The sequence below is a fragment of the Ahaetulla prasina genome, chromosome 11 (genome assembly GCF_028640845.1).
Source record: "Ahaetulla prasina isolate Xishuangbanna chromosome 11, ASM2864084v1, whole genome shotgun sequence".
Lineage (NCBI taxonomy): Eukaryota > Metazoa > Chordata > Lepidosauria > Squamata > Colubridae > Ahaetulla > Ahaetulla prasina.
The window spans coordinates 1,342,193-1,354,764 of NC_080549.1; the positions used below are offsets into that span (position 1 = coordinate 1,342,193).

The following is a 12,572-nucleotide window of genomic DNA, read 5'->3' on the forward strand; positions in this document are numbered from 1 at the left end:
CATCAAGGCATTACAAATGCTGTTAGTCATAGGAATGTTTTCTTTTGATGTACGAGAGGAAATAATGTTGACAAAAACGTGGTCAACAACAACAACAAAAGGAACTAAGTGAATCTCGTGGTGAGACTTTCCCGCAGTGAGTTGGCCAAGGCAAGTTGGCCACGGTGAGTTGGCTGTGGTAAGTTGTCCCATTCCGTTCCGATGAAGCCCTGGTTAATTAAAATAGCCAACTAAATAGCCACCAGGGCTGTTGATGCACAGACGGCCAAATCCAGGTTTACGGCATTATTTCTATTATATGGCCAAACCCAGAGGCATAAGAAGCATGTCCAATCCATGCTAAGAGTGGCCCAATCTCTTCCCCAGGGAAATGGAAAGTGTTAAGATATCCAATATCTCAGGGGTTGCCACAAAGAAGAGGGAGTCAAACTATTCTCCAAAACACCTGAGGGCAGGACAAGAAGCAATGGGTGAAAACTAATCAAGGAGAGAAGCAACTTAGAACTAAGGAGAAATTTCTTGACAGTTAGAACAATTAATAACGACTTGCCTGCAGAAGTTGTGAATGCCCAACACTGGAAATTTTTAAGAAAATGTTGGATAACCATTTGTCTGAAATGGTGGTTTCCTGCCTGGGCAGGGGGTTGAACTAGAAGACCTCCAAGGTCCCTTCCAACTCTGTGATGATGATGATGAAAGTGTTCAGAGACCTCTGGGCCTTGTAGAGAGCAGGAGGAAACATCCTACAGCAGCGACGGTGAAACTTTTGGGCTTGGTGTGTCAAAAATTCAGAAAATGTTTGACTGTGTGCTGGCCACACCTGAACGAAAGAGAAACAATGCTTTACCTATTCACAGCCACTGAAAAAGTCAGGTGTTGGGTGAACGCTGGCATGTCACCCAACACGTTATGGCGTGTCACACATGTGACGTAGGTCCATCATCATTTATCTTTGCAGGAAAACTCTGTTTCACTTTTAAGATGCACGACTCTTTGTGCAACCTGGCTCTTCTCCTATTTCCAGAATTCAGAACTTGCTAATGTTCTGTTTTCATAAATATTTCATTAATATTTTTGGAGATATTGTAGTTTGCTTCCCAGGAATGCCTCCCCACCCCTCCCCGCTTTACAGTGGACTGTTGTTAAAGTGCTAAAACCCCGAAGTTAACAGAACCAATGAGCACTTTTCATTGAATGGTGGCATCGTTGTTTTCCTTTTGGGCTTGGGGGGGAGAAAGCTGGCTTTGTCTTGGTTTGTGCCAGGTATGGGAGCCTGGAATTGACAAAGGGAGTTCTGCTCTGCTTTTTTTTTACATTTCCTTTTTCCAAGGCCTGCTGCCGAGATACAGAGCGCGCCACAAATGTTGATTTGAATGGAAACCGTTTCTCTTTCGCTATCCGCGAAAGAGGCTGCTGCACCTTGGTGTGAAGGCTGCTTTGGAAATGACGGAGTAGAGTGGGAGAAGGAGGAAGAGATTGGGATTTTCTTCCCTGCTCCAGTGCAGAGACAAAGCGAGAATGTACAGTTAATCGACTGGAATCCAAAGGCACAATTTATTTGACACACTCCTGGATTTCCCGTCTGTGGAATTACAGAAGCCCGTCTGCCCATCTCTACTGGCATAATACCATCGGCCATCCCCATTGCCAATTTGACCCCTGCTCCTCTTCCCATTCATTGCCAGCCCTCTCCAAGGAAACGGGTAGCAGAATTCTGGGATTTTGAAGTCTTAAAGTTGACAAGGTTTCAACACCCCCGCCCTAGCTGATGGCTCACACCCTCAGAAAGGATTTTATGCACCTTGAGGCTGCTTGCACAGCTCCTGAATCTCTGCAGCTAATCCTGATGATGTTGTTCAAATAGCCCTCATGGACACTTTGCTGAAACTAGTATTAGGTTGGGGGTTCCCCCCCCCTCACAGAGTTTATAGGGTAATGTGGAGTAATTTCCTGCAACAACACAAATTCTCAAGCTGCACTTGGTCTTCTCTGCTATTTATCCAGATGCTGGCGACTTTGAACACTTTGCTGCCAGCCCTTCCAAACTTTCTCGGGGACTTTTTAATTTTCCGTTAAGAGCATCCCTAGCAAAAAATTTCCCATTTCTCCTGCTATAAAATCACCCCATATAAATTCCTCTGTGAAATCCGGTCTCGGAACCCCAACCCGATCCCTTGAGGGAGGTGGCCTTTTCGAACGGGGAGGGGAATAAGACGGAGAGCAGGGCGAAGTCCCTGAAAACGCTGCATCCCAAAGGAAAAGTTCATTCGGAAAAGCCTCCCTGTGCAGCAACGGTTGAGTTCATAACTTTTTTCTTTTTTTAAAAAAAAAATGGATTTCCCTCCATTGCATTCCAGAACTCAAGATGGCACAAAAGGGGCCCCCAAAGGGCATCATCTAAGCCCAATGAGGGAGGAGCAGAGTCTTCACTTAGCCCCCACCCCAGCTTTCCCCCTTCCCCATTTATTCAGGAGGAGGAACCTTAAGCCTGGCTCCGGCTGCCGATTTGAGGCAGGGGGCTCCTCCAGTTCAGTGCAGTAACAGAGTTGGAAGGGTCCTTGGAGGTCATCTAGCCCAACCCCGCTGCTCCCGCAGGAGACCAATGAAGGGGGTCGACCCCTGAGTCCCGCCGCCCGCGAGGGAGCCTCGCTCAGCCATATGCCTGCGGGAGGGGGAGAGAAGGATGCCCACCAAGCAAGGGGGCAGAGGGAGGGGATGCACCGCGCATGCGTGGCCGAGACCGGTCTCTCCGCTTTGCGAGCCCTGCAGGCGAGCGCCGTCTGCCTGGTCCGAACCACAACTCCCGGCAGCCCCTGCGCCAAAGATGGCGGCGCCCGCGCGGGGCAGGCCGGGAGCTGTAGTTCGGCGGGCGCCGGCTCCCCTGCGCGGCGGAAAGGTGAGCGCGAGCGAGCGGCGGGGCCGGGGGCGGCGGCGGGGAGCCCCCCAAGGGCGGCGGGGGTCGGCCTCGGAGGCCCCCCCCCCGCGTCCTGGGACCAGCCCCCAGGCCCGGCCAGGCCCTCCCTGCCCCGCCGCCGCCGCCCCGCCGGGGAGGGCCCTCCGGGCGGGGAGGATGGGCTCTGGAGTGCGGGAGGGCGGGTCCGGGGTGGGCCTGGGCGGGCGGGGCCTCTGCGGAGCCCCCCCAGCCTGCTTCTCCCGCCGCCTCCCCCGCAGGCCCCGTTGCAGCTGAGGCCGCCTTCCTCCTCCTCCTCCTCCTCCTCCTCCTCCTCCTCGGAGCCGCCATGGCCCTCTCGCCCGTGGCCGTGCAGGTGCCCGGCATGCAGGTGAGTCTTTGCCCTCCCGCGGGGGTCCCTGCCCTGTGGGGGGGGGGCGCGGGCTGACCCGCCTGGCAGGGGGGGGGGGAACTACGGGACTGAGGGGCTCGCGGGGAGGTGGGGGGGGGGGCGAGGAGACCCCCGGCCAGGGCTCCCCCCGCTTCCTTGAGGGAGTTTTGCCACGGGGGTCTCTTTGCAACTCTCGGGTCCAGGAATTGCACCCCGGTTCCCTTGCCGGTGGGGGGGGGGGCTCCTTGGCAAAGCCCAGGTTGGCATGGGGAGGGTCTGCAAGGGGAGGGGGTCCTTCTGCCAGGGTTAGGGAGGAGGGGAAATCCTGGCAGACCCCCAGATGCAGCCCGTGTTTTAGAGTGGGGTGGGGTGGGTTTTTTTCTCGGGTGTTTCTCTCCACTGAAAAGAGTTGGGGGCTTCTTGGAAGACAAACCAAGCCAAGACAAATTTGGGCTGCATTGGGTCCTTTCCTTCCCCCACCCCCACCCCCAAAAAATCTGACCTTTTTCAAATGAACCTTCCGGTCAGCTTTATTTTCTCCAGGGCCCCCCCATCGAAGGGCCGATGAGCAAAAAGGACCCCCCAAAAGTAGGGCTAGAAACTCTCCCCAAAGGGCTTGGATGCAAAAGTTCAGACTGTGCTATTTTTTCCAGATTGTTTTGGATCCTCTGCAGAATTTGTTTATAACCAGACATCATAACCTTCTCCCAAGGCTAAATTTCTAAACTTGGGTGTTAAAGGTTGTTTAAATCATTTAATGTCATGTTTCATTCTTTTCGTCCTTGCTTAATTCCATCTTGTTTTGCATCATATTATTATGAAACAGGATCAGATGCCTCGGCGGGAAAGAGCCGGGATTTTTTTTTTCTCATCCTTTTTAGCTTTTGCATGCAACCCGGCATGGGAAATGTATTTATTCGTTTGTTTAGAAGCCTTTTATACAGCTTTAATCCACAGGACTCTTTTAAGGGATGCATAACTGAATTAACCATTGTTTATAATAAGGCAGGAAAGAAACTATCATCATCCCGGCTAGCCTGGGGGGTGCATTTAGACACTTCCAGGTCAGAGGCTCTTCACTAAACATGGTATATCATGATGAGGCCTCAAGTCACATTTTCTTTCCTCCTCTTCCCCTTCTTCAGCCTTTTATGTCCAGCTCATTTCCTCATCCTATGAATGATGGTTTGCTACTGGGAGGTGTTGTGTGTGTGTGTGTGTGTTTGCCTGCTTTAACCACCCAGGCCAAGGACCTGCTCCGTGCAGAAATCCAGAGTAAACCACCCTGACAGATGGTTGACCTCCTTCTGCTTGAGCTCATCCAGTGAAGGGAAGTCTACAATCTTTCTTGATAGTCCGGCCTCACCATCAGGATCTTAGGAAGTGGCTGCTGCTTTTTTTCAGGATATTCACTTGGAATCTGCTTACCTGTCCCTTCGGGCCCTTATTCGGTGTTCTGGGACTTCAGTGTCCTTTGTGGACAGGATTGGATGTCTGTTGTAACATCCCGATAGCTGCTGCTAAATTGCTCTTTGTTCTTCCCTTCTCAAGGTTAAGCATTTCTAGGGCCTCCCTTCTGTCTTATTTTCCAGTTCTCTGGTCATTCTCTTGGCCGTTTCTGGATCCACTCCAGTTGGTGTGAGCCCTTCGTGTGTGTGTGTGTGTTGCTGAAAACTGAACACAGTGATCAACATGGAGTCTGATTAATGCAGCGTAAAGAGTGACTTCCTGTGTTTTCAGAGCTGTTCTTCTGTTGAAGCAGTCTAAAATTCCATCTGCCTTTTTTGTAGCCATACCACATCACTTCCTCATACTCAAGTCCGTAAGCCACCCCTTTTCCTAGACATTCTCCACAAGTATCGTCTAGTAGGGGGTCCCTTTTTCTCTACCTGCACTTTTGATTTTCAGCTTCCTAACTTGGAGCAAGGTCTTTCTTAAATTCCATTTTGACATCTTCAGACCCTTTCTCTAATCTATCAAGATCGGTCTGAATTTTATTGCTATGGTCTTAAGATACTAGCTACTTCCCTCAATGTTATCTGCAAATATGATAAGCATTCTCCCTCCACTTCCTCCATGATTAATAAAAATGTGCACAGTCTGAGTCTTAACCTTTTGGTATCTCTCATGGTATTTTCTTCTAGTCTGAAGAGGAACGATAAATGATGAACACTTTTTGAGGCACTGTGTGCTTTTTGAGCTAATTTTTGAGCTGTTTGTTTAATTGCCATGCCACCCATACTTATCTAGTTTGATAGCCGCAATGATGCAGTGTATTTTCTCAAAGGTTTTGCTCAAATGAAGACTTACCGTCAAATCTAAGATACTTGTGGGACAATCAGTCTATTATTATGGCAGTTACCAAACCAAAACTTGAAATAATGTTAGCCTGTCAAGATCTGTTCTTAACAAACCCAAGTTAAAGTTTGCAAGATGCTTCCTTCATTTGGTAGATCATTTCAAGATCTGCTCCAGTCTTCCTAGCAATTGGTGTATGTTTTAGGATTCCTCTTTCCCAACGTTTGCCCTTCTCCAACACATGCAAATTTTTTTTTAAAAACGGCCAATCTGAATGCAGGAAGTGGGTGGGTGAAACCGAGTCTGGTTTGGCTCTTTGTGTGAATCCACCAAACATCGGTGTATTAGCTCATCTTTGAATAGAAGTGAATTTTAAGGTAGCAGATTGCCAGTTGAGATTTCCAGTCTTGGTTTGGGCCTGTTGCTTTCCACAACCGAATAATGTTGCTTTGGAAAGAGTATTATTTCCAGCGTTTTCGAAGTTGTGATGGTGTACAATCGCCCTGCCTTCTTAGCGAAGGGGATAGCTCTGTGCTCTGTTAGCCACTGTGTGTTTAATGAAGTTTATCTACGCCTTACAGTATCTTTCCCCCACATCTTCCTTGCCCCTGTGAGCTGGCCACAAGTTTATCATAGCCCTGCGTGCAGGAAGTGTCGCTCAGTTCAGTTCACTGTTTGTTCAAAGCAGTATGCCGTAAGCACCCAAATACTGAGAAAAGGCCTGTTGGTTGGTTTTTTCTCTCTGCTGAGAATTAGGGCCTTTGAAGCTGCTGATTAAAAGCGACTGTGCCCAGGTCTGCTCAGATTCCACAAACATTGTGCACTCAAGAACTTTTCCAGCGGGCAACGTTTGATGTGAGAGGCACCAAGAGGATCTGGAACAAACACAGAGAATTAGCTGTTGAAACAGGCATTTTTGTTGCTGTGGAACATGAGAGCCTTCAGTTCGGAGGGCACCATGATCCTTCAGGGAGCGAGCGGGTTGTTTATGTCATGGCTATATTTACATCCGTGTTTTAACTTGTAGACGGTTCGGTTCAAGTTGGGGCAGGTTGATCTCTGCACTTCCAGCTGTATTATCAGGGTTAATCTTGGTTGCATACATTGAGTTTGGCACCGCTGAGCTTTGCTTTCTAAACCCCACCTGTCCCCCCAAGGTGAAGCTACCTGGTGCCCCATAGATTTGTGGCCTGCTTCTGCCCCAGTTCTACTGTTCCGTTGGCTGAGCAGATGGATTAAAACAGGGGTCTCCAACCTTGGCAACTTTAAGCCTGGCAGACTTCAACTCCCAGAATTCTCCAGCCAGCTTTGCTTTGCTGGCTGGGGAGGGTTCCTTTTAATTATAACCAAGATTGATTGGCGGGCCGTGATATTTCTCCACCAGATTTCCCCCACCAGCTCCTTAGAATTAAGTACTTTTCTAGGAATAATGTAGTCCCACTGAATTAATGTGCGATGTGACATCCCGCCCATGGGTGAAACAGCCCTCTAAACATGGATGAAGTCTAACTTCAGTGTATCTTGATTGTCAGCTCTTGTGAGGCTCAGTTCATTTTATATTGGTGCTATATAAAACTCTCTTCAATGTTCAGCATTAGCCAGGTAATTCAGTTAAAGTATGTTTTTGTAATCTTAAAATGTACACCGAGGAATATGGGAACTTGAGGCGGACAAAGTTACTTGATCAGGAAGTACTTTTAAGCTGACCATGTTCTCCTCCGGAAATTTCTCTCGCGCTCCCCCCTCCCCAAAAAGCATTGCATATATATCTAATCAGATATGTAATTCAATTAATTTTTTCATGTGTGGGAAAATTAATAGTCCATTACAGATTCTATTAGCTGAAAAGATTGTGGCAGAACAGCCACATGAAAAAAGAGTGGGAGAAGGGAAAAAAAACACAGCCCATTTTTTCTCCGTTTACCTCCTGGACTTGCCAGTGAGTAAATATCAGCAATTTCAAGGCATTCCTTTGAGGTTCAGATTTTAAAATCTGATCTTCTGTTTTGCCCAAAAGTTTCCCTTTTTGAATTATTTTTATTTTGGGGCTCTTCTTATTCCTGGAATAATCTTGTGGGTTCCTTCAAAGCATTCTGCCATACTATTAAGATAACAAAAATACTATTAATGAAACCACTCCTTTTTGTTGTTGTTAGATCCTTAATTTAGATCAGATTATTATTTAAAAGGAAAGCGGGTGATATAAACGATGCTTTCTTCTAAGCTTTTAAATTGCTCCTCATGCCATCCTCCTTCCTCCACGCTCCTAATAAAGAAAGGGACCATTATATGATTAAAAGATAGGAAAGGACTTGGCCACTTCTAATAATTACCATTATTGAAGCCTGTTCACTTATCCTGTTACTTTGTTCTGGATGGCGTTGAAGTCCCTGTGGCTTGTTTTCAGGAAGTGTAAACTGATCTGAAATTCAAGATCCTTTCAGAGTTTCAGGGAAGTTATTAGCCCTGTGGGAAAAATGTGAGCCAGTGCACACATTTGGACTTTTCAGCCGGTACAAGATACCTTTGAGCAGAATCAATCGCAAAATAAGCCAGTGATTCATTCCTTTCAAAAGAGCTGATTGTAAAGATTTGTGTATTTTCGGTTTGTTTAGTTACATTCATTAGTTACATTCATAACTCTCCTTCATTGAGCGCAAAGCAGCTTATGTCAGCATTGCAGGTCTTCTGAATTTAAATAGGATTTTGCTGGATCTGCTGCTCCAAGGGCTCAGGATGTCATTCTTAAATTTGCAGCAAGGGTGATGCAGCCATGTTGATCCTTACCTGGCAGGTATGAGGAGAGATTCCCCTTTGGAAAAAGGAAGAGGTCAAGAATGTTTGGCTCCTGGAACGTAAGAACTTACAGTAGTGGCCAAAATTGTGGAAACCTTTTGGGAAAAGTGTATTTTCTAAAACTGGCTAATAACACCACTTTTTTTTTTTTTTTTTGAGTAGTACCATAAAATTATATATCAATGGAAAGATAATTTAATCAAGAATGTAATGCAGTAACTTTTATGAAGGATTTGCTGTTAGAATAGCGGTTACAGTATAAAGAAGAAAAGTGAAACATATAGAAAAGTGAAACATGTAGAAAAATACAAAAATTATCACCATGTTAGTTAATACTTAGTTGGGTAAAGTTTAGCATGAATGACAGCCTTACAGCATCTTCCCATGGAGTGAACCAAGTCTTTGAGTTCTGCTGCTGTTCTAATGTGAAGCCAAGATTGAAGGATCGCTTCTGTTAACTGGGTTTTATTGCTGGGTCACTTCTGACTAACCAGTTTCTTTAGTCGGCTCCATAGATTTTCAATTGGATTATGGTCAGGGCTATTCCCAGGCCATTCCAACAGTGGAATACGATTATCTTGAAACTCCCAAAAAAAAAGTGGTGTTATTAGCTATCAAACCTCAAAAATACACTTTCCCCAAAAGGTTTCCACAATTTTGGCCACAACTGTAATTAGATCTGATTTTGGGTGACTGAATCTGAGGGTCTTCAGATACAAAAGTTTTCAGCTCCCAAAATATTCAGCGGTGGCCAAATGCGATTGAGGTTCGAGGCAAACATCCTGGTGGGATAAAAATTGCTTGCTTGGTGCTTCTCAACCATAAGAACTTTAAAGATACGTAGACTTCAACTCCCAGAATTCCCCAGCCAGCTATGCTGGCTGGCTAATTCTGGGAGCTGAAGTCCACGTATCTTAAAAAGTTCCTAAGTTGAAGAAACACTCCTTTAGCTCCTTTTCCTGGGCTGGAAGCGAGGCAGTCTGTATTGCAGGTAGTCCTTGACTTACAACAGTTCACTTAGTGACCGTTCAAAGTTACATCACCTCTGAAACATACTTATGACCATTTTTCCACACTTATGGCCATTGCAGCGTCTCCCATGATCACATGATTTACATTCGGATACTGGACAACTGACTCACATCTATGACGGTCACAGTGTCTCGGGGGAGGGTCAGGTGATCCCCTTTTGCGACCAAACCAAGTCAACAGGGAAACCGGATTCGCTTAACAACCGTGTGACTTCACTTAAGAACTGCAGCGACTCACCTAACAAATGTGGGAAGAAAAGTCGTAAAACGGATCAGTTAACAAATTTCTCCCTTAGCATCATAAATTTTGGGCTCAATTGTGGCCGTAGGTTGAGGGCTACCTATATTTAGCAATAGCGCTCTCGTTCAGATCCTAATATCGCAGGCGCCGTGTAGAAAAACCTGGAATCCAACCAGCATTCCTGCCATTTGTAAAAATAATTCCTGGCTCAGTTCACAGATTGCTTGGTTTTTCAAGTTTCACAGGAGTTTAAATTAGCAAACGAATTAAAACAACGATAACACCCACCAGTCTCCTATTGGGGCCACTTGGAATTCAAAACGGCTCTTGGCATTACAGAAGAGACTATTTTAAAAAGCTGTTTTCAAACTATGTTCTTGAGCAGTTATCAAGAAACTGAAAAAAGCCTGCTCATGGGCATATATCGTCAGGAACATTAAAAAAAAAAGAAAATCCTTATCAACCGTTCACACAAAGTGCAATGTTCAGCATTACCATGCGACGAAATAATAGAATAGAATAGAATAGATTTTTTTTATTGGCCAAGTGTGATTGGACACACAAGGAATTTGTCTTTGGTGCATGTGCTCTCAGTGTACATAAAAGAAAAGATACATTCATCAAGAATCTTAAGGTACGACACTTAATGATAGTCATAGGGTACAAATAAGCAATCAGGAAACAATAACAGTATAAATCGTAAGTATACAACCAACAAAGTTACTGTCATACAGTCATATGTGGAAGGAGATGGGTGATGGGAACAATGAGAAGATTAATAGTAGTGGAGATTTAGTAAATAGTTCGACAGTGTTGAGGAAATTATTTGTTTAGCAGAGTGATGGCCTTCGGGGAAAAACTGTTCTTGTGTCTGGTTGTTCTGGTGTGCAGTGCTCTATAGCGTCGTTTTGAGGGTAGGAGTTGAAACAGTTTATGTCCTGGATGCGAGGAGTCTGTAAATATTTTCACAGCCCTCTTTTTGACTTGTGCAGTATACAGGTCCTCAATGGAAGGCAGGTTGGTAGCCATTGTTTTTTCTGCAGTTCTAATGATCCTCTGAAGTCTGTGTCTGTCTTGTTGGGTTGCAGAACCAAACCAGACAGTTATAGAGGTGCAAATGACAGACTCAATCATTCCTCTGTAGAATTATTGTTGTAGAATAATGTTGGAAATTATTGCTCCTGAATCTTGTGGAGTCCTTGTGGCAGTATAAAAACATGTAAATAAATGGAATGGGGAAGATTTAAAATGAAATAAGGACCCCTTTCAGCATCTCTGCCTCCATTTTTATAGACTCGGAAAGTAACAGAAATAATATGGATGATCCTATCCATCTTATAAGTGGTGAAATCATAGAAAACCATGGCTGGGATGTTTCCTGATCTCTCTTAACCAGATTGCTTACTCAGAACTGGATCCCACTAAAATCCATTAACAATCGTCCTTAGCAGTTTGTCAAGAATCTTAACTGGCTGAGAGATCATCATTTATCTAAGCCTGCAATCTCTGGGTGCTGTTTTTAATGAAGGGCAGCAATTTGTCGTGCATCTCATAAGAACAAGATTATTCTTGTCGCGCTTGCTTTGTTGTCATCTTGATCAAGCTTTGTCAGGAAAAGAGGCACTTTCCCTCTTGAGTTCCAGATTACTCCTGCATTTGTAACGGGGAGGATCAAACACTCTTGGTTTAAAGTGTGCTCTCACAAAAGACAGCTTGGAAAACACGAAGCCTTGTTCTCGACTTCAGGCTCAAACAGGCCTCTCTGAAAAGCAGCTTTATGCTCCAGTTTGGCCTTCTGAAGCAGCCCCAGCCAGAGGTTCCTTTGATGGGTGGCTGTGTCATCCTGAGTCTTGTTAGCATGTTCAGTTTCAGAGCGCAACTTAAATGTTGCGTAGGCTGCGCAGTTGCGGCTAATCAGCCTTCTTATTTTGAGGATCAAACCAGAGGAGGAACTTGTGTACATGTGAGACTTCTGTTTTTGCTGCTTCTTCTTTTTTTAAACCAGGGAGCTTTCAGTTGTTTTTCTGCAGGGGCATTGAAATTCAAGATCTGGTTCACCCATGAGGCTAAGGAAGGTTAACCCGAGGTTTGGCAAAAACTGATTCATCTTATCCACACATTGCATGAACCAAACTATCAATTCAGACACCGTGGGTGTAGTATGGCAGATGATACGTCTTGGCTGGCTGGGGAATTCTGGGAATCAGAGTCCATAAGTCTTAAAGTTGCCGAGGTTGAGAAACAGTGGTGACCCTTCTGGTCCCTTCCAACTCTATCATTCATGTCTGGCTGGGGCATTCTGGGAGTTGAAGTCCACAAGTCTTAAAGTTGCCAAGATTGGGCACCCCTTCTTGTTGTAGAACAAGAGCACCCTCAATCCTCTTGCTTTCTCACTCAGTTTCCTGGGAGTCCCCAGTGCCTCAGGAGAGTTTTAAGAATGCAAATGTGGCTTGTAAAATGCTTCCAAGATCCGGTCTGGTCTGAATACTGGATTAGTTCATGTGCTTACGTTCCTTTCAACTGGAGCGATCTTTGCATAGAGCTGCTGTTGCGCTTTTAAACAGGATTTTCAGGGGCAGCTGTTCTAAAAATACATCGAGTTCTGGAAATTCCTCCTTGACTTCCAAATGCCTGGAACCCAGGACACTGACACCACCTCCTGACTTGCTTCAGAAGAAAAAAGAAAGAGAGAGAGAGAGAGAGAGAGAAAGAAAAAGGAAGGAAGAAAAGAAAGAAAGAAAGAAGAAAGAAAGAGAGAGAGAGAGAGAAAGAAAGAAAGAAAGGGGGAGGGGTGGAGGGAGGGAGGTCTTGCAGTGGCCTGTTTGTGTACACTGAGTAGCCTTGGCCAGTTGTGCCGGACCAAAGCCCGAGATGTAGGAATGGAAATTTCCATCAGGGGATTGAGCTTTTCCAGCGAGAAAGGAA

At 45.6% G+C, this 12,572-nt stretch overlaps 1 protein-coding gene across 2 annotated transcripts in view; it reads left to right on the top strand.

Annotated features, from left to right (window-relative positions):
- The first annotated feature begins 2,700 nt into the window (after positions 1 to 2,700).
- STK26 (serine/threonine kinase 26) overlaps positions 2,701 to 12,572 on the top strand; it is a 31,659-nt gene continuing 21,787 nt past the window's right edge. For both annotated transcript variants that reach the window (XM_058196615.1, XM_058196616.1), the window contains exons 1-2: positions 2,701 to 2,896; positions 3,172 to 3,281. In XM_058196615.1, the coding sequence (XP_058052598.1) occupies positions 2,716 to 2,896; positions 3,172 to 3,281 (291 nt within the window). In that variant the 5' untranslated portion in view covers positions 2,701 to 2,715. The remainder of the gene's footprint in view (positions 2,897 to 3,171; positions 3,282 to 12,572) is intronic.